This window comes from Dreissena polymorpha, chromosome 9 (genome assembly GCF_020536995.1).
Source record: "Dreissena polymorpha isolate Duluth1 chromosome 9, UMN_Dpol_1.0, whole genome shotgun sequence".
NCBI classification, from domain to species: domain Eukaryota; kingdom Metazoa; phylum Mollusca; class Bivalvia; order Myida; family Dreissenidae; genus Dreissena; species Dreissena polymorpha.
The window spans coordinates 40,933,118-40,960,134 of NC_068363.1; the positions used below are offsets into that span (position 1 = coordinate 40,933,118).

Sequence of the window (27,017 nt, forward strand, 5' to 3'; positions counted from 1 at the left end):
TGCGATCGTAATACAAAGACGAATGCTTCGGTTATTGTAGGAAAATATGTACGTCACTATCGGCTCGGGGCGCTATTTTGTCTTTGCTGCATTTTATGAAATTCGGCTTTAATGTATAATTTTTCTTGCCTATTTTGTGTAATTGTAACATATTTTATCAATATATTACAATTAAACACATATAAAAAATCGCATATACCCGCTTTAACTGATGTTTAAAACATGTGTGCAATTGTGCGTAGAAAGTAAAACTAGCATTTTTCCAACTGAACTTTGAAACCTGTTTTAAACATTTTAAATGGTAATGTTATCAAAGGTCAATCATCGTTTCGTCATATGCATTGCCCTTCAAATATTCCTCCATACATCAATGTGCGCTATGAATCGTTCGTCATCTTCATTTCATAAGAACGCCCTTTATATAAGCTATCACGTCTTTGTGGTGCAGTATGTCCAAATGTTCGACACCGTGGAAGGTTTGGTGGTAAACCGTCTGATTCTGTTGGTCTCGCAAACGAAGACAGCCGAGGAGGCTGCGAATGTTCACGGTTCCGTCTCCGTTGTCCTTTACATACTTGGGATTCTTCTTTAGCCACGTGCTTTTATCATACAAGAACCTACCGGCCGTGGGAACATCCACGCCGTGTAAGCAATGCATTTCAACCTGCGGGGCCTGAAGAGGGTTGACCAGACCCTTAGTGTCTTCCCACGTCATGTAACCTACAAATGTAAGCAAACACCAAGTGATTTTTTTTCATTGCTCAATTTGTCGTCGTCGGCTCAGGTATTACTTACATGCAGTGTTAAGTATACTAAAATGTACGGAAAATACACTTTAAGGCACCTGGCCATACTCCGGGGTACTTTTTAGTTTATTTCCGTACCCCGGGTACTTTGTAGCATACGTAAGAGTACACGTGGTACGTTTAAGCAGTACTTGGTCGACAATGGCCAATCGAGCGTTATTATAAGAAGGGATACGGCCAGACGAGGCATACGGTTATGATATTAAAGAGCAGGAGAAAGTCTAACAGTTTCATGTACATTTCCTATAATATGACAAATCCACATAGATTGTCTCCATTGACCTTATTTGTTAGTTGGTGACAAATCAATACATTTTCAAAAGATATTTCACTTCCGTCCAGAGTAGCAGCAAAAGGGTGCGAACATTTGATCGTTTGTCACATACTGTACGCAGGAGGATTTCAATAAAGGATGATATTCAGTATATAGATGGGATTCCCAAACAAGATGAAGCCAGCTTACGACATAGCGTAATCTTAGTAATTATTAGCATAATTTAATTATTTAAAAGACTCCCACGGTTGTACTTATTGTTTTGTTATTGCAAGTTCTAGGTTTAGAACGTCTTTGATTTTATAATATCCGTTTAATCGACTGTCATAAAAGCCTTCTATCTGACGCGAAGAAAAAGCTAGTATTGAGAAAAGTATTTCTACCAGTCTCATAGTCAATATCCTTGAAGAGCTGCTTGTAGTCTCGGACCGTGTAGTTGCGGGCAGGGGAGACAACCAGCACCTCATCGGGCTTCCAGAACTCGTCAGAGGGCATGAGCCATGCGGTACTTGTCATGCTCCGCTGCATACGGCGAGGTTTCAGAGGGCTTATTAGCGGAATATGCAGATTGTCACCTGTACAATAATTAGAGACTATCGTTTGCGCAGTCATATACCATGAAAGGTAAACAATTTATAGAACAGCAACACGGCTCAACACAATTGAAGGTAACAGTGTTTATTAAGTCGTTATTTTTTTAGCTGATAATCTTGACTGTTATTACAGGGTACATGATCACGTGACTTTGTGGGGTTCACATTTAAGCGTTAATGGATGTAAACACACCTGTAAGTGGTGCTTTTTTAAAATAACTGTTTCAAACATTTTTTCTTCAGAATTTCAACTAGTGCATAAAATTCAGTTTTAAGGCTGCTTATGGCAATGTGAAATCCGATGTAGTAAATTTATTAAGCCGAAAAAATTCAATGTGTTCAGTATTCATGAACACGATTATGCTTCACGCAAAGTGAAATTTTCTCACCGATTTCAGACGTATTCAAGAGTTTACTCTTGGATCTTAAGATATCGGCACACACTGCTATAGAAACTGTCTTTTATGTTGTAAGATTTTTGCAAATGCATTTTTACAACTTGAGATATTGGCAAAACTAATCTTCTAAAAGGTGTGTTCACATTCTGTCCTGCCCGCGTGTAAACCCCTTTGAACCCGTTGATCCTGCACCATGATAATAGAGGCATTCTATGTCTGTAGGCGAAACCTAGGCCGGTACTCATCAACCAGTTCTTGACTTAAGAATAATAACAAGTCTTAGACTCAATAAAATTACCTTAGAGTTTATATGTGTCGTGTTCTGGGAAAACTGGGCATAATGCATTTGCGTAAAGTGTCGTCCCAGATTAGCCTCTGCAGTCCGCACAGGCTTATCAGGGACAACACTTTCCGCTTTTATAACAGTTTTCGATTATATGTAATCTCTTCTTAGCAAAAATCCAATTAGCCTGTGTGGACTGCACAGGCTAATCTGGGACGACACTTTACGCGCATACATTATGCCCAATTTTCTCAGAACGCGACTCATATATACAGGATAAAAAATTTGCTTTTATCATCAACATATTGCTATTTAACAAATAATAATACAATTAAAGGTTCTAACTGCCACACTTGACTTGACTTTAAATAGTCTTAGTACATAAACGCTTTAAGATTATTCTTTATTTTAAGACTGGAGTCTAACCCATTTATGCCTAGTGGACTCTCCCATACTTCTAAACTGGATCAATTTATTTCCAAAATTAGGGATGTCTAGTATACTTATTTCTATATTTAGAATATTTATTACATAAATTCCTTTAAGCAAACAGCGCAGACCCTGATGAGACGCCGCATCATGCGGCGTCTCATCTGGGACTACGCTGTTTGCCAAGGCCTTTTTTCGTGACGCTAGGTTTAAATGAGTGTAAGAATCGGTTGGGGAAAACAGTTCCAGTGCCCGCTAATCATAGTGGTTCGGTTATTATTGACATATGACATGCACGTGATTCCTGTCAGTATAATGTTACTGTTACTGTAGTAACATAAGGACGCTAATAATAATAATAACAACGGTTGTTGAGATTGTAAAAGGAAGAATATCCGCAGACTTGTATATTTCTATACAATACTATACTTTCTATACTTTTTATTTTAAGTACAACGGTTCGTGATTGTAATAAATTATGTTTCAGAAACGTCCACTCTACCGGTTATCATGAGCCGAATCGGTTTGAGTGCGCCGCCCCAGACCCCGGCCAGGGAGATAAAGCCCATAATAAACTTGTCCTTCCACGCCTGAGTCATGCGGTTGAGTAAGTACAGGGTGACAGGGCTGCCCATGCTGTGGGTAATCATGTACACCCGCTGGTTGTTGTTGTTGTAGTACGCCCTCTCTATCAACTGCTGGAGGGTGGTGAGATACCCTTTCAGTTCATCTGTGTTACACATATTGAACGTTTTTCAATTTAAATAAGTCTGGCTTTGGGAAAACGCGACTTAATTCATGTGCAGTCTGCACTGGCTAATCAAGAACGACACTTTCCCCCTTTACTTGATATTTGTTAAGAAGTGACTACCGTTAAACGAAAAATACTGTTAATGAGGAAGTGTAATCCATGATAAACATGTGCGGACCGCACAGGCTAATCATGGACGACACCGTACGCACGTGCATTAACCTATTTATGCCTAGTGGACTCTCCTATCCTTCTAAATCGGATCAATTTATTTCCAAAATTAGGGATGTCTAGTGTATTTATTTCTATATTTAGAATATTCCTTACAGAAATTCCTTTAAGCAAACAGCACAGACCCTAATGAGACGCCGCATCATGCGTCGTCTCATCTGGGTCTACGCTGTTTGCAAAGGCCTTTTTTCTAGACGTTATGCAAAGGTGGGTTGAGCCCCCCTTTCCCGAGCCAGGCTCATATCCGAGTTTGTTCCATGTATAACTCGCTTTGTGTTCCGTTATCAATCGTTATATCAAACGAATGAACTTCGGAATACATTTAATGCGAATTACAATGGCATCAGTCAATAATGTTTGTGAAAGAAATTGACGTTTAATTTATTGAATGAAATAAATAATTGACAACTATATCGATTATAATCTTAATTTTTATTTACGTTTATGTTCGACAAGAATTGGTATGAATTTAGTTTTTAAACTTTCAAGCTTTGTACGAACGTAGTGTTACTGATCGTTTTATTCCAGAAGCATCACCTGATATGCAAATAACACAATGAAATAAAATGTTTTTAAACGAATTCAATGCGGTTTTGTATCTAGGGCGGAAATATTCCATTTAAACAGAGTTTCGGGTAAGTGGAACGTTTTCTGATCGAGTGTTGTGTACAGAATCAGAAATTTATAAACTTCTTCTTACTAGGCGCTTTTCTGAAGTCGTACGGAGCTCCAAACACCGAAACGTTCCTCTTGTAACCCCATTTCACCATGGCCTGTACAATGTCGTTAAAGTACTTTGCTGGAAAGAAAGCGGCATTAATGCGTGTAAAATTGACATAATAATGCATGCCCTCGTATGATCACAATGAATGGTAATTATCATAATATATCATAATACTTATTTATTTTGTTGTAAATGAAATGATGTACATACTTTAAAAACAATATATACTCGATAATTACTAAGATGAATAGCAATTATCATCATTTGTAACGTGATTTATTAATGTTGGATATAAGTATGGTTTATTTTGTCCGTTAGATTCGCTTGCTCGACATGTGTTTGTCTCACTCATCTGTTGTTGGCTTTAAAGATGTTGAATCAAATTGCAATTATGTATATTAAATAAATAATACTTTCTGATCATAATTTGTTGTCGAACAACCCATGACAGGAAGTAAAGATTGCAGATATTTATCAAAAGTTATTGGAATATCAACCTGGATGTCCAAATAAGGTTTAATGGAAGTAACACATAATTATGATCGGTGGAATTAGTGGAAACAAACACGTGTTTTATGCCTGATAATCGACATTTCATTTGAATGTATCACCATCAACTCCACCATGTGCACAATAGACAGAGAATATGCTAGATTTTCTTTTAATTAAAAACACCAACACCATTTATCCCTACTGTAGGAGCCTTCTTTATATAACTCCAAAAGACACCAAGTACTGGTTCTTTCCAGGAAATGAATTCGAGAGCGTTTTAATAAGCCTGTTGCTTTCGATTTAATCGAGCTAAGAAAAAGGTCAAAACTAAACTAAGGTTTCCGTTTGGGAGATGACTTACTCAGAGGGATTTTCACACTGTCCAGATACTCCACAGTTTCAGTTGTACCAAAGCCTGGGATCATGGTTTCCACTCCCGGAGAGTTCTTGGTGGTTCTCGTAACGTTGTCATACTCCAGCCTGGAACCAATCAACACGTATTATGGAAGATTCAATAAATGTCTCTTAAAGATTGTTTGAGCCTCTTTTTTGGGGAAAACTTTGCTTTAAGCATGTTTGTAAAGTGTCGTCCCAGATTAGCTTGTGCAGTCCGCGCAAGCTTATCAGGGACGACACTTTCCGCTTTTATGGGATATTTTTTAACGGACGTCTCTACTAAACACAATTCTAGTTGCGGACTACAAAGGCTAATGGGACAACACTTTAAGCTCATGCATTAAGCCCAGTTTTACCAGAGCGCCGCTCATTTATCGGCTATATCATCCAATAATCGCGTTTGGTCATCGGCTATTAAGGGGAAAAGCTTTTTTTGATAACAAAGAACACGAATATTTAGTTTGTATATTGTATGAATCGATTGTGGTTATGCATGTGATAAAAAAATTGCTGCGGATGTTTTTTTTTAACTTTTCGTGGCAATCCTCCGATCCGTGAATTGCATGTTGGTGTAAAGTGTTGCGCAATACAGTCATTGGATAACAAATACATTGCAATACGTAAAAGTGCTTTAAAAGCTAAAAACAACAACAAAATAAAAAAATGATCAAACCACATTTCATGTACATCATTAAATTGTAAGGAGTGTGTCATGCTTAAAATATATAGTTATGTTGTTTTTTTTAAATATATTTTTTTAGATACATATTTTAAAGATAAACTATTTGGAACAATCGGTAAAAACTGAAGAAAGATGTGATTAACATTAAAAAACACACAAAAACGTAACTGAGCATTTTATGTTCATTGGTTATATTGTAACCTGTCTGATATCTAATTCGTTTACAACCTATGTGATATGATTGTAACCGCTAACAAAAAATGTGCAACGTTTAGAACAAATTAAAACTAAAGTGTTGTTGTCATGCATATACACATTTTAAACCAGATTATCTAAAAACTATTGACAGCACAATGGCCCAATTCAAATCTAATGGTCAAGCAAGAACAACCAACCATAATTAGTCTATCAAACAAATGAATAAAAATAAGAACAGTGCACCAAACATAAGAGGAAAAAATAAAAACGCGTTACCTCATGTTATCTACGAAGCAGTTTATCCACAAAGGTGTGAGTTCTTTCATATCAAGCCAGAGGTCTGTAAAGGTTTGTGTTTGCTTCTTGCAGTAAGGGGCAACCTTATGAGGTTTGTTGAGTCTGGCGCGTATTTGACTGCCTCCATCTCCCGGGACTGCCAATGGAATGTGTGGTGTGATATATACGATTTAAGAACGCTATTTGTTGCACTTGAAATCATTCAGATAAGGACAAATATTACCCGCTAAACCCTTGCAGTTATGCATTGTGCTGGCTCGGTTCCCAGTTATGACCACAGTGCGCTAACATTGAAGCTACGTTTCCACTCTCTCGATTGGCGTCATGATTTACATCGTGATCTTAATCGTGAAAGCATCGCGGTAATCCCATCAGACCATATCGGATTTTGTACTCATTGTTGTAGATCGTGTTATCTGTTTAATTTTTTTAACAGTTCAACACATGTCTACGATTTACACGATGTTCTGCGCTTAATTGTTAATCGAAATCATCGTATCAAATCGTATTTAATCGTATTGTATCGTGATTAAAGCGCGATAAATCTGATTTATTCTTACTTCTACATCATGTTGATGGGAGTCGATCTTACAAATGAAAGAACGTCTCGCTTTGACGATATTTTGCGATTGCAATAATTTATTTACTACCGGGAAGATTGTCAATCGGGCTGTATTTATATGGTTCTTGTTTAGTCGTGATTGTTATCTTGTACATCTTCGATTAAATCGTTAAAGATAGCACAATTACATTCGTAGCGTTTTGTTACGGATAGCATATAACATTGACAAACGAACGATATGTATGGTATATATCTAGATAATCATTTCGGATGCATATCTAATCGAAAACGTTTTTGAAACAATCTCAGATGAACGTTTATAATTGATACAAACAGGCAGTTTGATTCAATAGAATCGTTTATTTAATACTAAACGATTGTTTATTTTATTTGGTACGTTCAATTGTTACAAACTCTGAAGATCATATTTACAGGAAATCACAACATTTTAATTGTGCTATGTTGTTTTTTCACGAATGACCAACTGGTGTATGGTATTGATAAATGCGGGTTTTCTTTTGTTTATGTCTCATGTGTTACTTAATTTTGCGTATGCTCTATCTGTACACGTACCCAAACTAGGTATGTTTATTCTGGTAAAAATGAATGGTCATGTCGATCATAAAATGCACTTATCGTCATTGTGACTCGATTCTAACCCCCAAATATATATGTTCCGCCTCATTACGGTTGCATACACTTTTCATTATCATAAAATAAGGTTAATACGACATTTGTTGTAATCTAAATGGTGGACTAACGTGTTTCAGCTGAGTTAATAGAATATCCATTTTGCATTCAGTGCGGATATTTCAAAAGATAATACATTTTTCAATACAACCGCGTTTCGATTTTACCGGTAAAAAAACATCAATAAAGCATATTTAATAAGTCTATTGACGTTTATGGTCTGATGGATTACTCTTTTTCATACCTGGACTATGAATCGACATGATTACAAAATGTACGAACGTTTTCTCACCTGACACAACTGACTTTTGATATGATCGATTACTTTTTTATCATAGGGGAAGCAAGTTTGACTTGAAAATGTTGTTTTTTTAATGCAAAAATACGGGGTCAGTCAAAGTGCTCTCTCAGTATACGACTTTACCTGTCTGATTGAAAGCGCTGGTCAAGAATGAAATAGAGTTGGAAGCTGTCGGCACTTTTGTACCTCTATCAACTTAAAAGAACTACAAAAGAATTTTCAAACAAAGAATTCGACACAATTAATTTCATGTATATGTTATTATTATAAAGTAAATGTAAATTGTTCAACAAGGGAGACAATTTTACAGAGTGTGTGAATTTTTAATTAAATGAAATATCATTTAAAAAATGCAAATTAAAAGTTACTTGTTCACAGAATATCGTTTTTTAAATTTGTTTGATTTATTATCTGATAAAACTTGAATGTTTGGAATAGTTTTAAATAATTATGATGAACAGAGAACATATCAAGCAAAATGTTTATTCCTGCAGCGGGATTTTAACCCGAGACCTTAGGAAGCAAAAGTTAACTTGGTACCCTTGCACCATACAGGCTTTTGCGTTTGGTTTGTAGTTTAAACGCTCAATCAAAATTTGAAAATTAGTTCTCTCAATTTCATGTAAGTGTGTTAAATATATTAAGATTAATAACGTCCGATAGTATTTTCATCATTTTGATGTGTATTATTTACAAATCTGCATGCACATGCATTATTGGCAAAGCGAAATAATTATAATGCGCCTAACTTTGAATCTTGCATGTTGGGGTTGGGCCCCGTGCTCATCATTTGTTGCCTGATCGTGCAATTATCTCAAGTATCATGATATAATAAATATTGTTGAAAAATGTCCCCTTTTCACTGAAGAATTATATGAAGAATTTACGACGTTTTCTTACCAAATACCACCTTGTTAGATATCGTTGATAACCTTACATTCCCAGACTCTGAATCGATATGTTACACACGGTTTGCTTGTTCACACACTCGATGCTTGGGTTTAACCATTTTCCGAGCTCTCTGTACTATTAGAAGCGTCGTTAACCCATTTATGCCTTTAGTCTAGAAAATTGGCTTTGGCAAACAGCGTAGACCCAGATGAGACGCCGCATGATACGGCGTCTCATCAGGGTCTGCGCTGTTTCATTAAAGGAATTTATGTAAGGAATATTCTAAATATAGAAATAAATATACGAAACATCCCTAATTTTGGAAATAAATTGATCCAATTTAGAAGGATGGGAGAGTCCACTAGGCATAAATGGGTTTATAATGTACACATTATTGGTGGAGCAGTTTCGTAAAAACGACTGGTCTTAATATTACAACTGTTTTGTTAACCAGATGTATACTAAAATATTGTATGATATAATGGCAGTACAAAATGACGTGTACGTACCTAATACTACTGGGTTCAACATCGCTTTACATTGTACAACTCCTAAAAAAATAAACACCACAATTTGTGTCACAGCCATCTCCTTCGGCAAAAATTGATGGTTTGGATTATGAAGGATTGAAGAGAAACAACTACAAATTAAGGAAATAAATTTGTACAACAATTGTTTGAAATATGATCGATCGATTTACAATTTTCAAACAATTTACAAACGAAAGGAAATAAATTTGCACAACCATAACCAAAACTTTACTTAACTAGTTTCGATATTCATTAAACTATTCTATGATGCGGAAGAATTTTGCGACCTATCTGTATTGAAAAAAATGTACAGTAGAAGATATTGAATTACAGTATTTTGTAATATTTATAATGTGCACGTACATCTTTTGAGCATGAAAAAGTTTCTACAAAATATTGAACTATTAGTATTTAGAATCGTCATTGCATCATAGCTCATGCTTGATTATGTATTGAGGGAATTTTTGTCTTACAAAACCGAAACCGAAGTTACTATTTTAACACTAGAGTAATAAATAAGTGCAATTTCACGAACGGTTTGATATTGGAAATATTAATATAACCATGTCCTCAAAATATAACATATTGTTTTTTTTTTCGAATTTATGTTGATTAAAGAATTATTGTTAACTATAATTTTATACTCACCTATTGTCACAATATATTCATCCTGTTTTTTACGACCTCATTGTCATGTGAAACAAAATAATGATAAGTTTGTTCTGTTTTCTTCAGCATTCGAGTCGTCGCGTCCTTAACCCATTTATGCCTAGCGTCTAGAAAAAGGCATTGGAAATCACACGCCGGGTATGCGAATACTTCGTTTACGGATGGCACTTCACTAACAGAGAACAACAAACGCCACGCGCTAGAGGTAAGTTCCTCTGTTTTATTTAAAGTTATATCCTAAAGATTAGTTTTTAAGACAAGACACATGGTCGAGTTGATAAATGGTGTATCCTTTTGTATTGGGAATACACAATTTCACGGAAGAATGGTACAGTTTTGCCCAAAAAATAGAAAATTCGATCGGAAAACAGCATAAACTGAATGAACAGTAAACATTTTAACAAAATAAAACTACTTAGAATTATTGCAAGAAATTGTTTGCTATTCCAGCATGTAGAGTAATCACTGTGCTTCAAATACTGAAATTTTGATAGCATTCAATGAAATATAAACAAAGATAGTGCATGTTGTAATAGGTGGCATACATAAAGTTGCAGCCACTTTGTTTACCGATAAAGGGCACTTCAGATTACGGAGACTTTCAACAAAGCGGGCACTCTAATAACTGAGTTTTATCTTCTTTCTTAAATGCATTTATTTATATTATGGCTATTCATACAAAACATTTTGAAAAATATATTTTTTAAAAATCACATTACTATTAATTTATACTATGTTTATTATAATTGCAATTTTCAAATAAGATAATATTTATTATTAAATAAATGTGTACGGATAATGCGGATCAACACAATCGTGTTTAATTTTACTTTAGATAACGGTAGTGAAGGGGTCTTTATGAGGCAAATACACATTTGTTCTTCATAAAATCCTATGTCGGTTGTGCTTATTTGAATCGCATCATCAAGACGATACTTATGCGTAGCAACAAAATTAAAAAGAGAATGGTAAAACTCCCTTAATTTTGAGCCCTGCTTATATGGAGCACTTCCCTTTACGCAACGCTAACGTTTGCTCGAAGTGCGATTCACCTGACCCTAAATCACTGTATTGGTTGAGTTTTAAGAATCACGGTTAAAATTAAATCGTAAAAACAACTGATTCTGGAAAAAAGGAATGCGTACATAAAATGTTTAAATGTCATATTATGGAGTCAGTACTTAGTATACCCCCACAAACGAAGTTTAGGGTGCTATATTGGATAGAACTTCATATGCAGCATGTGTTGTGTTTATATTAAAAACAAAGACGGATATGCATAATTTTTACACCACTGTCGTGTGATTATATCAACCCCGCCCGTTCTTTTATTGCTATTTTCGTTTATTGGCATTGAGCCAAAAAGTTCCAATAGAATTTCGAACCTGCATCGCTGCTGATATTAATCTCTGAGAGGCAGTTTAAGCAGAGTGATTATTCATGACATGCTATCTAATATATAAGTAAATAGCCTTAGTACCTTCATTTGGACATAAAGATAAATGCTTTAGATCAACCGCTTAGAACGTAATTTAAAATATATGGTCATATAGATTTTACTCATTAGACATATCCAATTTGTTTAACATTTATCTTTCACATTTATACCAAATCATAATCATATTTCAAAGGGATAAGAACATGCTTCGGTAATTCGTTTTTTATTTGCGTACTAAGTACATAAATTTTATTTATTGCCTGCTTACTTTAACAGTATTCCACAGCGAATTCTGCATTTTTGATTCACAAAACACGAGTGTGTTATATCTGGAAAAAAAGTGTCTAGATGTCGGGAAACGAAGTGCCATTGTTTTTTAGATGATCGGTAAACGAAGTGCAGATGAAAAATGTGCATGCGACTCTTAAAACATTTGAATTTTCTCAAATATATTAGTAAACTAAAATGTAACATGTTGTAACATAACTGGATATATTGATCTTTTATTTCGAATTGTAAGAACGTTCTTGATTTATTTCCAAGTATGTTTATTTTGTTTAAATATGTACTGATCATTCAATTCATGCTGATTATCGATGGACTTTTATCGTTTTTTTAAATAATTCACCGTTTTTCGAGAATTTCTTTCTTCGCAATACGAAGTGCTATACCATTAATCACCCAAACAATGTTCTGTGTCTAAAAACCAAATAAACAGAATATAAATACAAAAAAGCTGAAGAACTCACCTCTCGCGCGTGGCGTTTGTTGTTCTCTGTAAGTGAAGTGCCATCCGTAAACGAAGTATTCGCATACACGGCGTGAATCAGCGTAGACCCAAACGAGACGCCGCATGATGCGGCGTCTCATCAGGGTCTGCGCTGTTTGCTTAAAGGAATTATGTAAGAAATATTCTAAATATAGAAATAAATATACTAGACATCCCTAATTTTGGAAATAAATTGATCCATGGGAGAGTCCACTAGGCATAAATGGGTTAAATATCAATGTAATTAAACTCTTAATATTTATTTGGGATTGTACAGCATTATTAACAATTGTTATTTATTCAGTACATTTAGATAATTTACATTGTACGAGTTCATTAATCTCACTTTTTTCGGCATTGGTGAACGGAAACATTTGGAGAAAAATTGTATACTTCATTGTCAGAAACGCGAAGAAGTCCGTTAAACCCATACGAAGAGCACTCACAATACATTATATATTATAATTACAGTCAAAACAAAATAGTCTACAAATCATTCTAGTGTTATAACAGTATATGGACGTAAGAGTTGATTTAATAGAGGATATTTGTTGGATTCGGTGGATTATCGATTTTAATTCACGAGTGATCATAGAAAATAATATTTGCGCCACTCGTGAAAATATATATTTTCTGTGAATTAAAATCGATATTCTACCGAATCCAACACATTTTCTCTTTATTTAATCCTTTTTGTCACAGTTTATATACATTGTTTAAGAGTTTAGCTAAAGAATTTCACTAAGATAATGACGTCATTTCGTCAAAGAAATAACGTCATTTCTCTATAAACAGTGAACATTATCGATAATTTTCACTGTTAATTTTCACTGTTTGAAACAGTGAAATTATCCGTTTTTATTTTATGCTTTCCGGTGGTTTATAGAGAAATATCAGTGAATTAAATCTGATAATTTCACTGTTTCAAACAGTGAAAATTATCAGTGAAAATTATTGATAATTTTCATTGTTTACTGTGAAATGACGTCATTTTTTGAAACTGAAACATTTGGAACTGACCGGTCAACAGTTTGAACTGTTGCCCGCTGAAATTATGACGTCATTTCGTCGAAAAAATGACGTCATTTTACAGTTAAATCGTCAAAATAATTTATTTTATCGATAACTGTTGTGTGTAAATAAAAAATTAGTTTGCTGTTATTTCTATGTTGGAAATTTGATCGGGTAATAAAACACTTATTTCATGGATGCTTGGTGAACAGTCAAAACTGTTGTCCCTCGGTATCAGGGCTGACATTTGGAAATGTTGCCCTCGGCCTATCGGCCTCGGGCAACAGTACCAAAGTCATCCCTGATACCTTGGGAAACAGTTTTGACTGTTCACTGCGTCTCCATGAAATAAGTGTATACTGTTAATTTTTACTGTTTGAAACAGTGAAATTATCAGTTTTAATTCACTGATATTTCTCTATAAATCACGGGAAAGCATAAAATAAATTAATATATTCGTATATAAACTGACAATAGAATTACTCGTAGACTATATAACGGTTTTAAGAAGTTTGTGAGTTACCGTATATTGCTAGAAACATTTTTATTGAAGTCAGTCGAATAGTAATTTCGCTCAGTTGTTTGAATGAAGGTATCTTAAACAAAATACGTGAATCGCATTTTTATCAAAATGTTTAATGTATTAAATAAATGAAAATACACATATAGCCCGAGTATTTGTTAAAATAACTTAGCTAGTTGCAATTCAGTCCTGTTGAATAGTTAATACAACTGTCAGTCTAGGAATTCCTTCATTTGGAAGTCTAACCTCCGCAGAGCGTCTATCATTCACAGAACGTTTAACCTCCGCAGAGCGTCCAACATCCGCTGAGCTTCTACCCCTCCCCACACAGAGCGTCTAGCCGCCGCAGAGCGGCTTCATGGCGATCATATTCTCCGCGCAGGTCAATGGAAGCTGGACGACCTTAATCAGGAATTCGCACACGGTCTTCATGCAGTCGCAGCAGGCAGAGAAAGGCAGCAGGAACACGTACCACCAAGCGACGAAGAACGCCACGGGCCAGCCAATGAACCAAAGGATGAGGAACCAAAGTATCCCCCAGAGAATGCCGGGGCACAGCCCTCCGCGACCGCGCCCTTGACCCTCGCCAGCGCCAACACCCATGACTTACTTTTGATGACTTCTTTTTTCTGACGCGGCTGTGTTTGGAATGATTGCCTTTGGAAAGCACTCTCTAAAATAAGATATATATTTTACTGGTGCCATTTAATTTTGTGTGAATGGTTTCAATCCAAGACCAGACTTGATAATGTACGTTCATCTGTGAAGATTTGTTATATTATTATTATGAGCATTTATTAATGTATTGTCGATCTATCGTCGGTCAATGTGAGTCTGTTAATTTACAGTTGATTAATGTAAGCAAACAATGCCACATACCTTTTATCCTTAGATTTAACACGATTGGTTGTCTAAAATTCACAAGATGAACAAATACGTAATTATTTTTTTCTTCTAAATTTCAGTTAATTCTAAGACAAATAGCTGCAGTACTTTATTTAAATCATTAAATTTATTTTGTTTGTCTATTTTTACAGTAATCGATACAACACATCATTCCCAGTGTCTACCTTAACACGCACCAGTTTAATGTTTAAATAAGCATTTTTATGTAGAGTATTTGGCTTTATAAATGTGTTCAATGAAGTTTTCACTCCCGATTCATATACTTGGTTCGTTTCAATTGCAGTCAATGATCGTTGGTGTTGTTTGTTTTGTTACTAAGATGCTCTAAATGAATATTCCAATTTCACTTTAAGGGTGGGATATTAAAGATGTCAAAACTGCTTATACACAAACTAAATTATAATTTTTAGCTAACAACGTATTTAAATTAAATGAATTATATTTTTGATAGCGAATATCACACAAGTTTACTTATTGATGTAGACATTGCTAATAATTATACTCGAACCTTATTTATCCCCATAGATCATATATAATTCATTTGTCGTATAGGTGGTCGACTGTGGGGTATGATGAATACTTGTTTATAAGTTTATATGAATACATATGTGTGAATATGTTTATGTGTGCAGGTGTGTATGTGTGTATATCTTTGTACATATGTATTTATACATAGAGAGATATATATGATGGAACTACATTTAGACCTTATAAACATATTCCTTAATCTTATGAGAGTATTAAATATTCGTTAAGGAAACAAATTCATATTATCAACTATATTTTCGCTTTTTGTATAGGTGGTCAACAAAGGGATAATACAACATATAAAACTTAATCTCTAACGATGTGTAACATAGCTGGAGTAAATATTTATATGATATCTCCTTAACATAATACACAGTTCCCGACTCTAAATATATATAAACCTATTTAACTACGACTGATTTTCTGGCTGTTATTTTTGTATTGTTATTTCACACGAGCTTTTTTCCATACTATTTAATTTAACTGAGGCGTAAGAAGCATATTTATTATCCAAGCATTGATCCTGTTTTGTATTTATTATTAGATACATGTTGTATAGTACACAATTCTTTTGTAAAAAGCAAACATAGGTACATGATATTGTAATATTTATTACAATTATAAAACTATGTTGGATATTATGTGGTCATTATGTATTAACTTACATGTGACACTCTCACGAAAACAGTTTTATTACGTGTATATTTAAATTGATCTTTGTTCGAAATGATATATTGTATATTTAATTCAAACGCATGCGTTTATTGAATATGTATGTCTATGACCATGAGCTTTATATGCTAGTCTAATGAACTATTCTGTTCTGTACATTAATCCGTGTCAAACACCAACAACTACCACCATTTATGTTAAAGATGACATGTATTTAGAAGTTGTGTCTGATTAAATATATCGGGACGATGGAAAATGCACAATCGAGTCACTCAATCAAACGTTTATTTCAAGGCCATTACAAATCATTCATTTTCATGCGAAGAAAAAACACGCGGTCAAATGTGAAACTCATGATAACAAACACACTTGAACCTATTAAAACGAATGCATATGATTTAACTGTAAGAATAAACGATTTTATGATCATGTTTGCTCAACAGCTTCCAGTATGACTGGTATTGGCTCTCCGTCTTCAATGATTTGTTTATCAATTTCGAGATATTTTACCCATACATGGATTAATCATTGCACTATTTAGATATTGCAACATTAAATCCTGCCTTTCTGCCTTTAATATCATCATCGAGTCCGGTTCACCAAGCGTAAAATATAAATCGATGGGCTCTGTGAGCCGGTTTATTTTTGAAAAGGTATTGAATAGATATCTTAAACGCACTGATAAATAGATCACTTATGTTAATTTTTAGCCTGTTGAAAAGTATAAATGACACTGAAAGAACATATTGATTATGTTAAATAACCAAAGTGGGACTAAAAAAAAAATGCTCAAGCTTTTTTTTTAAATTTAAATTTAAGTGTACTTCCATCAGTTTTACAACGTAAGACAAAGGTTAAACAATACCCCCCCCCCCCCCCCCCCCCCCCCTTGCAATCAATATGTTATAAGAATAGTGCGTAAGAATGTGATAATTCGGAAAGTTAACCAATAAATACTTAAAGCATCATTCATTTGTAACTTAAATACCAGAAGATCTAAAGATGTTAAATGCAATCATATCTCAAAATAATATCAAAAGACAATTAATTATTTTTCAATAACTATCAATTAATGAATAAGAACATAGTTGTAAATATTTTGTATGTATTCTCTAAATCATACTGCAAAGAAACCATGCATAAACCACTTGATAATCACATGTTCGTAATGTGATATTCATTGCAGACTACAATTCAACAAAATGCCATTCCAATCTTATTTACGAACAAGCATTTACATGATCCAATGATTGCTTGATCTTGTTTACACAAATTTAAGTGACTTTTTTACAATGTGGCTAAATGACAATTTAAAAAGTGCATTAAGATACGAATACATTTTTTTATTTAAACAAGCAAAGTGGCACTCCTGACTAAACATTGTGACAAATATGCGTTATTTTATTCATAACCATTAATGAAAATCGGACAAGTAATAAAGCATTTGCGTGTATTACCAACAAAGCGTTTCAACCTTCCAAAATCAAAAACCTTTGTGGTGTGGTAGGGGGTTAACTTAGATTCAAGAGGTACAAGGCTCACACGCAAGTTCGGGCACATTATTTGTTACTTTTATCATTTTAACCTATTCTTTATATTACAATTGTGTTATAAAATGCATTAACCCATTTATGCCTAGCGTCTACAAAAAAGGCCGTGTCAAACAGCGTAGACCCAGATGAGACGCCGCATGATGCGACGTCTCATCATGGTCTGCGCTGTTTGCTTAAAGGAATTTCTGTAAGAAATATTCTCACTATAGAAATAAGAATACTAGCCATCCCTAATTTTGGAAATAAATTGATTCAATTTAGAAGGATGGGAGAGTCCACTAGGCATAAATGGGTTAATTGATCATTTTCAGAAAATACGAAAGGTTGTGAACACGTCCCTGTAAACCAAAATTACATTTTTAAAGTGGTGTACGTGAAGTGCTAGATTATCGTCTGTATCTTCTAAAATTGTTGATCTTCAATCAACTGATCAACTTCTTCATAAATTGAAATTTTCAAGATTGTCCTGGAGGTTTGTAAATGTCGTAATAATCGAAACAGATATCTCAACAAGTGGCCACTAGCTACCTGTAAACCAAGGTTTGGATGAAGCAATTGTGGTTGTTTTTATCAGTTTAAAATAACAGGTCATGATTAGAAAATGATAACATCGGACCAACAGAAAGAGGAACCTGACCTTTAATTTACAACTGCAAGTCTATTCTTAAAAATGTTTTCGTTTCTTCGAGTTTTAAAAGATGTGATGTAAAAAAACCAATTCATTTTATTACAAATATAACAACGCAACTAACACACTCACTGTCGCTGAGCTGAGTAATTATTAACGTAAAAGTAAGATATTTTCTTTTATAAATTAATTACACAAGTAAAAGTGTACATTTGAAATTCTGCGTACTTTGGTCGTTACATCAATTGAACACACGTACGGAATCTTAATGAAATTTCAAGTAATTTTTTAACGTAAGCACATTCCTTTTACACCCAGATAGTTAATATATAGTAAGCTTACCGGGGTATTTTTATGTACCAAAAAAGTTTGTAATATAACTATCCATTTTTCAGTGAACAGGCTAAATCATGCATTTTGGGTTCTACAGAAATTTACACTTGTACTTCATATTGTAACTTGAACTTTAAGGCATTTGTTGACAAATATACGTTATTTCGTTAGCAAATTGTAATACATTTTCTATGGAATCCAATTTCGTAAAGCATATGCCAGACTTAAAATAAATTATGCAAAACATAATCATTTCGTTTCCGCTATAAAAACATTTATAAACATGGTATATCATATGATCCTAGTATTCTCAAAATCCATTATCTTTTCAATATACTTTCATTAGAAAGAAAAACATATACATGAACAAATGAAAAAACGAGTAGTTTTAGCATATCCAAAATGAAAGTTACATTATTTTTTTTATATGTTGTCTGCTATGAATTTTTATAACTTCCCTAATTTTCAAAAAAAGAAGACCCCTTTTACAAGTTCATTTTGAATATGGTTAACTGGTCAAACATTGATAGTTTTTTCAGATTTCCCTCCCCCGACAGTTATTTAAAACATTGATAACAATTAAAGTTTTGATTTAAAACCTCTATATTGTGATCAAACAATCTGAAAAGTCTAACAATGTATGTATCGAGATAAAATGTCGAGTTATTGAAAAATACAAATTTATCTAACATTAAGAAAAAATCGTTGAAATCGGTAATGTCTCTTTGTAAAAACAAATTTATCGTCGTTAGTTTGTACATAAATATAAAGCGAAACTTAGCGAATACAGTTTATTCACATAGATTTTGTTTGAAACACGTCTCCTAAAACAAATAACACAACAACTTTGGCCTTACAACTATTGGATACCTCTATCGAGAGATAATCAGTATAAGGAGTAAGAAACAAATTACATGAATTCATGAGTTTGACTCCGAAAAATGGAAATATTGTTATTGTGCTCATTCATCTTCTTTACCTTTGGTTTGTACAGTTTACACTTAAAACAATGTTTGCTAATTGGTGGTTTGATTGCAAAAAAATCACTCAAGTATATTAACTAGACCGTGTTGTCAATTGCAAAGCTTTGAAACACATAAACAGATTAATTATATTTACTTTTGTTGACAACTACTGTAAAAAATAATATGTATTAAAATGCTTGGTACTGTTAATAGTGTTACAACTTGTATAATTTTGTATATCTGCATAGTCAATGTTGTATATATTATACAATGTTCTAAATCTTAACTGGTTTACTTACACATTAAAACGATATTCCAAAACATTGAATTGTTTATAATGTCTAAATAGTTTAACTTCTTGTACATTATTTAAGAGTATTGATTTACGAATATAATTATTTCTGTTTTGGTTAGGTTTTTGTTTACTATACCATGTGTTTGTTACTAATACGATTCTTACTATGACGGTCGCACATTGAATTGAAGTTCATTCGCAGTGATTTAAAGCTAAATACTTTAATGTTCTTAATCATTTGAACAGCTTGCTTTGAATATGTCGTTGAAAGTTCATCTTGACAATGTGCTGCATTTCAGTGGGTGGCATCCGCTCAGAGTATGGCATGTATAGTGTGCGTTGTCATGACGACAGTGATCCTGCCAGAGACACATACTGCCCGAAAGATATGAAATGTTGTGACAACGGTGGTTGCTGTCGTAATGGTTACACTTGTTGTACGAATACGTGTTGCTATGGCCAAAACTGCTGGTAAGTCTTTGTATAAGATATTGTACAACAACGATGCTAGTTTTGTTTAAACATACCACATCATTGTCGTTGTGTATTGTTGTGCTGTGTGTATTCAACTGAGTTGAACTCATCATCGAATGTAGTTAATAAAGGAAAAAAAGCTATCAGTATGGTTTTCCTTCTCCTGATGACGAATCTACCATTAAAAATGTTGTAAACAGTTCACTTTAGCATTATTGCTATTAGGAAATCTTTAACACGTTCTAATAATCCCTGCCCAAAGTAACACGCACACTACAACAAATTAATTGCGAGGATACACTAACACACCGCTGTTTTATAGTTCAGACCTCTCCAATTCGTTGAATGCTGATTCTCATGACCTCACTGATGAATTGAATGCAGGAGTAATTGCTGGAATAGTAATAGGGTCACTGACAGAGTTAGGCCTTATGGCCGCCATGGTTATTATAGCAGCGAAGCATAAGATGAAGAAAACAAAAGTCGGTTGTAAGTGCTGAATTTCTTTTACATATTATTGTTAAAATGTTTATAATTAGCAAACATAGCTAAGAATTCGTGCAATACTATTATTTGATGAACACTAATGTGCCTATTGAGTTTTGCTTAAGCTCAATAAAATAGTTAAATGCTGATATGGTAATGGCTTCTTTTTTATCAAAATTACATTGTGAAAACAGTTCGGGATATGAGTATCATTATCAAAGCACAAGGAAGAATATGTTAACAGGAGCGCATACATACTTTTTAATTACACACATGTATTTCTTTTGCAGGCGTAAACAATTTAGAACCACATTTGCCCATAACCGATGCAACTGCTGCGAATGGAAATAATTCAATTAGATCGTAAAGCAAAATTGCTACTGGAGAAAAAACAATCAAATCCGTCCTGAGAGGAGTGTTCTGTTCACCGTACTTCACATAGACACACTCACGGTTTTGTTTTAATTAAAAACAGATTACTTTACGTAATAAAACATTTAAACATACAAATGACAGACGTATTTTCTATCTATAAAATGTTTCACATGGTGGGTTTATTGAGCTTAAAATAAAATTATTTAAAAAGAGAACATGATGTCATCTTTATACTGCGTAACATGACGTCTTGTCTTGATGCACACAATGAACATATTTCTTTAGTTTCTGCATCGTTCTGGCTTTATGATATAAAATTGTAATGACTTTTATGACATGCTTTACTATGTTTCCCATGTAATACAAACATAACATATTTTTTTTTTATATTACACATGTGTAATACAACATTTTAAAGCGTTTTCATTGGCTTAGTTTTCCTTTATTTACCAATCGCATTTTGTTATTTTGCTGAAATGACGTTGCAACGTCAAAATGACCTCACGAAATGTAATCAACATTTGGGATTTATAATTATGTCACGATTTCGTTTACATAAAGGATTTCTAAACAACGCACGTTGTTTGACGTTGTTTTATTGGTATTGCAAGTACAATATGTGAAGTATTGTAGAGTATATTTGTTGGATTTGGTGGAATATCGCTTTAATTCACGAGTGATTATATAAAATGATAATTTTAAGAGTGGCGCAACACATTTTCTTTTAATTTTATTTTTAAAGATGATTTTTTTGTATTTTTACCATTACGGACAATATAATTCAACTTTAGCAGAGCGACTCTGGTCCCTGGCCGTCTTTACCTTATATGGTAATCATAACCATATATGTCACAACACAAACATCTATAAATAAACGTTATGAATGAGTGTAATATGACCATATATGAAGAAAGCGTAATCAAATAACGTGCGAGGCGTACCGAATGGAGAAACAAGAAAAAACATCGTTGGAATAATCTCCCCTTTTGATTGCACACGAGCTTTCAAACGGTTGAGATCCGGTATTGTATACGTTTGTGACATTGTTTTGAGATCAAGAAGTCATTTCGGCGCTTATATATTTCAGTTTTGTTTTTGAACTTGCAATAGCTATCTTTTAATTGTGATTTGGTGTATTTCGACGTTGTAAAGTGTATAATTCAAAGTGGCATTCATTTTCGCGACCTAGTCCTAGTAACTCGGTGTGAGTGAACGAAGGATTTGTGTTTACTTTTCACCTTAAGTTCAACTGTGCGTTTTATTACCCATTTTGTGATCTATTAAAAACACGTGCTTCGCGCATTTGGACACTTACAGTGTGTTTTACACTAGTGCAATAATTGACACTTGATGTGTTTATAGTGACTGTGATATTTGCATTGATTGAACACTTACCAGTGGATTGCAATTTTGAGTGACACTTTAATACTAATTATTAAAAAACAGGTGCTTCGCGCATTTGGACACATTCAGTGTGTTACACACTAGTGCAATAATTGACACTTTTATCATGTTCATAGTGATATTTGCACTGAACACTGACCAGTGTATTGCAATTTTGACACTTATTGATTATTGAAAACTAGGGATTTTTAACTTGTGTGACCTTTATTTTTATTAAAGCGTGATTGATCTGTTTTGTTTATATTCTTTTTGTGTAGTTAGATACACATAAGACAAGTTTAGTCGTCCTTATTAGTCTTGTTGCAATAGTATTGTTAAGGTAGTATTTGGGTTGTTAAGACTTGTCTTTTTATAATTAGTAGATTTATTACGCAGACTCTTTTGAACAGGATGCAGTGTTGTGTCAGGAAGCATTTTCCTTTTATTTTTTCAGGTGCCCAAGACAGGAGAAAAGTGAACCGTATTGCTGGGGACTCCAATGCTCATCGGATTAAGGATATTCTTCCTGACGATATAGCTGTCAAATGCCTGCCAATCTCTGATGAGAATATGTAATGGCAATGGTATAGAACAGTAATTACAGTTTCAGGTTTGTTTCTATTAATGGTATCACATGTACACATTTTTCTAAACGTTAAAACAAAATGATAAATGAAATAAACAAAAGGTTACCGTTTAAACGGTATCCATATGTCAGTTATAAAAGCGTCATTGACATCGCATTTCCAAACTGAAAGTAATGATTATTTCCAGAAGTTATATTCAGATCATTACCCATTTGGGCAATGACGTCATATTAAAACCAACTGTTCTTGCCGTTGTTGAGTCATTGGGTACACATTTTCTACTTACATGCCGTAGTATTTTATAACAAAGACAAATAAATATTGATCCCACATTTCTTCAATAAGACTACACCTGTGTAAAATTTTTATTGTTTTCTACCTAACAAGATGTACATAAAAACGAGTATCTGTTTATTAAATTAAAAATGAATGCGGATGAATAAATGTCGGAAAAAATGTCCTCATGCACGTTGTGCTGACGCGCGTCAAATGTTCAAGACAATTCGGGGAATGATCATGCAACAAATAGCTGGAAAATTTTCCCGAGCACTTTGTGCCGACGTGTGTCAAATATTCAAGACGTCTAGGTCGTACATGGTGTTTTGTTATGTTTACGCTGTTGTGAATAAGGGCCATCTGGCACACATGATACAAATGTATACCAGTCTTTTTTTAACAGCTTTTAATAAGTTTTGCAACATTGTAACGTAATGAACTAAAATGGATTATGTTGATATCAACAGTCGTTTAAATGTTTACTGTTTTTGTAAACATTTTTGAGAAAACACGAAATGCCACCATTTAAACGTGATACTCATAGTTTCTATAAATGATGTAATTATTTCATTTCTTTATACTTAAACAGTTCAAATGTCAAGTCCTAAGCTTTGTATGATTACAGTATTTGTCATCAATATAAAGTTAAACTTATTATGCTGATGTCATCATGTGCAATGATTGGCATCATTGCGTTTTCTAACTAATTTGCATGGTTATATATTTTATTTAAGCGTGTGGAATATTTTACAGATTGTAGGGAATTGTAATTGCAAACTTTTCATTTTAATCTTGAGGCAAAGCATGAATTTTCCTTGTGTATTAATTCATGTATATTTGTGATTTATTTACACAGACATTCGCCAACTCTGTTTTCAAAGGTGCCAAATTTTCTTGTGATCGTTTTCGCCATGCATTGTTGAGAGACTTGCGGAAGATGGATGTTCAACAGCTGTATCTTCATCTAGGCTCAAATGACATTCTTACGAATGAAGCGGTGTTTTACCGGTACATATACAATTAAAAAAAAAGCTTTGATATTTAAATTTAATGTAGTTGTTTCCCATAACTATATAAATTTGCAAAACTAACATTTTACATGGTTTATTCCTCAATGAGTCATGGAAACTTGTAATCATTTTAGAAGTGTTATCTAGTTTCTAATTAATAAATAAAGCATTTCACAATATTTTCTATTATCCATGTTAATTTGACATTTTATGCTCCCCCAAAAAAATTTGGGGGGGGGAGCATATAGTCGCCGCTTCGTCAGTCCGTCTGTCCGTCCGTGAACAATTTTTGGATTCTCAGCAACTAAAGGCCGGAATTCAATGAAACTTAATGTGAAGCTTCACTATTAAGAGGAAATGTGCATATTATCAGCGGGTTCTGGTCGGATGATTTGTCACAGAGTTATGGCCCTTTTAAATTTTCTATTAACTGTACATATAGTGCAATTCTTGTCAGGGCTATTTCTCAGCAATTAATGACCGGAATTCAATGAAACTTTATGGGAAGATTTACTACCAAGAGGAGATGTGCATATTATCAGCGGGTTCTGGTCCGATGATTTTTCACAGAGTTATGGCCCTTTGAAATTTTCCATTTACTGTACATATAGTGCAATTCTTGTCCGGGCTATTGCTCAGCAACTAATGACTGGAATTCAATGAAACTTTATGGGAAGCATCACTACCAAGAGGAGATGTGCGTATTATCAGCGGGTTCTGGTCGGATGATTTTTCACAGAGTTATGGCCCTTTGAAATTTTCCATTGTACATATAGTGCAATTCTTGTCCGAGCAATTTCTCAGCAACTTATTACGGGAATTCAATGAAACTTTATGGGAAGCTTCACTACCAACAGGAGATGTGCATATTATCAGCTGGTTCTTGTCGGATGATTTTCCACAGAGTTATGGCCATTTGAAATTTTCCATTGTACATATAGTGCAATTCTTGTCCGAGCTATTTCTCAGCAACTTATTACATGAATTCAATGAAATTTTATGGGAAGCTTCGCTACCAACAGGAGATGTGCATATTATAAGCCGGTTATGGTCGGATGATTTTTCACAGAGTTATGGCCCTTTGAAATTTTCTATAAACTGTACATATAGTGCAATTCTTGTCAGGGCTATTTCTCCCCAACTACTGACTGGAATACAATGAAGCTTTATGGGAAGCTTAACTACCTTGAGGAGATGCGCATGTTATTAGTGGGTTCTGGTTAGATGATTTATTTACAGAGTTATTGCCCTTTGAAATTTTTAAGTTACTAAACCATCCATTGTATTAATTTGTCCAAAGTTATGCCCCTCAAGACGTTTCCTTTTATCTGAATATATAGTGCAATATTGTGACAAGAAAACCTTTGTGGAGCATCACCCGTCTCAAACGGTTTCTTGTTTCATTATTTGCTGTCTACAATTAATTTTACATGAAATAGCAAATGTTTTATTTATGCGCATAATATTAACAATATAATTATACATATTTGTTTATGTAACTATTTTGATAGGTAAGTCAGTCTGCAAAGAAAAAGAACACATTTGTATATATTTTACTCCACATTTTTTATGCCCCCTTTCGAAGAAAAGTGGGTATATAGTTTTCTCACTGTCTGTCTGTCTGTCACACTTTTCTTGTCCGCTCTCTAATTCAAATAGTTTTCATCTGATCTTTACCAAACTTGGTCAGAAGTTGTATCTAGGCAATATCTAGGTCAAGCTCGAATATGGGCCATGCCAGGTCAAAAACTAGACCATGGGGTCACTTAGTGCATTTTAAGGTTTAAGCATGGTGTCTGCTCTCTAATTGAAGTAGTTTTCATCTGATCTTTACCAAACTTAGTCAGAAGTTGTATCAAGACAACATCTAGGTCATGTTCGAATATGGGTCATGCCGGGTCAAAAACTAGGTCACAGGGTCACTTAGTGCATTTCAAGGATTAAGTATGGTGTCCGCTCTCTAGTTTGGGACTTATTTTGCATTTCTAAATTAACGTTTTTTATGCCGCCGAAGGAGGGCATATAGTGATCGCACTGTCCTTCCGTCTGTTTATCTGATGTCTGTCTGTCCGTCCGTCACACTTTGTGTTTAGGTTTCGAAAAATGCTCATAACTTCTTTTGTCGCTTCAGATGTAACATTCATATTTGATATGCATGTGTACATGGACAAGGCCTTTCCATATGCACACACATTTTTACCCCATGACCTTGACCTTAGGGTCCGTGATTAGGGTTTAAAAAATGCATTTAGATTTCGAAAAATGCTCATAATTTCTATCAAAGCATTTATTGGGGGCATACGTCATCCTATGGAGACAGATCTTGTTTAACAATTTGATTGAAAATAATATGTTGTCAACATGAAGTGTATATATGCAAGATCACATTCCCAGTGACAACAACTCTTTGATTGTTGACTGTATTTTAGCTGGACTATTATATATGAAATATATATAGTGGAGCTATCCTACTCGTCCCGGCGTTGGCGTTTCCGTGAGCGTGCAAATGTTAAAGTTTGCGTACTACTTTAAATATTTTCAATGTCCATTGACATATTGCTTTAATATTTTGCATTCTTGTTTACCAACATGATCCCAACCTATAAAC

At 34.1% G+C, this 27,017-nt stretch overlaps 2 protein-coding genes across 2 annotated transcripts; one reads left to right on the top strand and one right to left on the bottom strand.

The window, feature by feature from the left end:
* Positions 1–305: 305 nt before the first annotated feature.
* Positions 306–9,654, bottom strand: LOC127843734 (phospholipase A2 group XV-like). The gene is made up of 7 exons (XM_052373476.1): positions 9,508–9,654; positions 6,534–6,690; positions 5,343–5,461; positions 4,466–4,564; positions 3,286–3,513; positions 1,464–1,655; positions 306–720 (listed from the first exon to the last, which is right to left on the bottom strand). Exons 1-7 carry the CDS (start codon positions 9,584–9,586, stop codon positions 398–400), a joined length of 1,197 nt encoding a protein of 398 aa, XP_052229436.1. The 5' UTR covers positions 9,587–9,654; the 3' UTR covers positions 306–397.
* A 9,773-nt stretch (positions 9,655–19,427) lies between these two features.
* Positions 19,428–21,474, top strand: LOC127843735 (uncharacterized). Its single transcript, XM_052373478.1, has 4 exons — positions 19,428–19,542; positions 20,118–20,289; positions 20,615–20,781; positions 21,069–21,474. The coding sequence occupies exons 1-4, from the start codon at positions 19,500–19,502 to the stop codon at positions 21,143–21,145; spliced, it is 459 nt and encodes a 152-aa protein (XP_052229438.1). The 5' UTR covers positions 19,428–19,499; the 3' UTR covers positions 21,146–21,474.
* The last annotated feature ends 5,543 nt before the right edge of the window (positions 21,475–27,017 follow it).

Bases quoted from the DNA above. Each gene is read 5' to 3' on its own strand.
- LOC127843734 (XM_052373476.1), bottom strand. From the start codon at position 9,586: ATGGCTGTGACACAAATTGTGGTGTTTATTTTTTTAGGAGTTGTACAA. The intron at 6,691-9,507 runs GTACGTACACGT...TTCCATTGGCAG, and splicing joins GTTGAACCCAGTAGTATTAG to TCCCGGGAGATGGAGGCAGT. The intron at 3,514-4,465 runs GTAAGAAGAAGT...TGTGTAACACAG, and splicing joins CGACTTCAGAAAAGCGCCTA to ATGAACTGAAAGGGTATCTC.
- LOC127843735 (XM_052373478.1), top strand. From the start codon at position 19,500: ATGGAAATATTGTTATTGTGCTCATTCATCTTCTTTACCTTTG. The intron at 19,543-20,117 runs GTTTGTACAGTT...GCTGCATTTCAG, and splicing joins ATTCATCTTCTTTACCTTTG to TGGGTGGCATCCGCTCAGAG. The intron at 20,290-20,614 runs GTAAGTCTTTGT...GCTGTTTTATAG, and splicing joins TGCTATGGCCAAAACTGCTG to TTCAGACCTCTCCAATTCGT.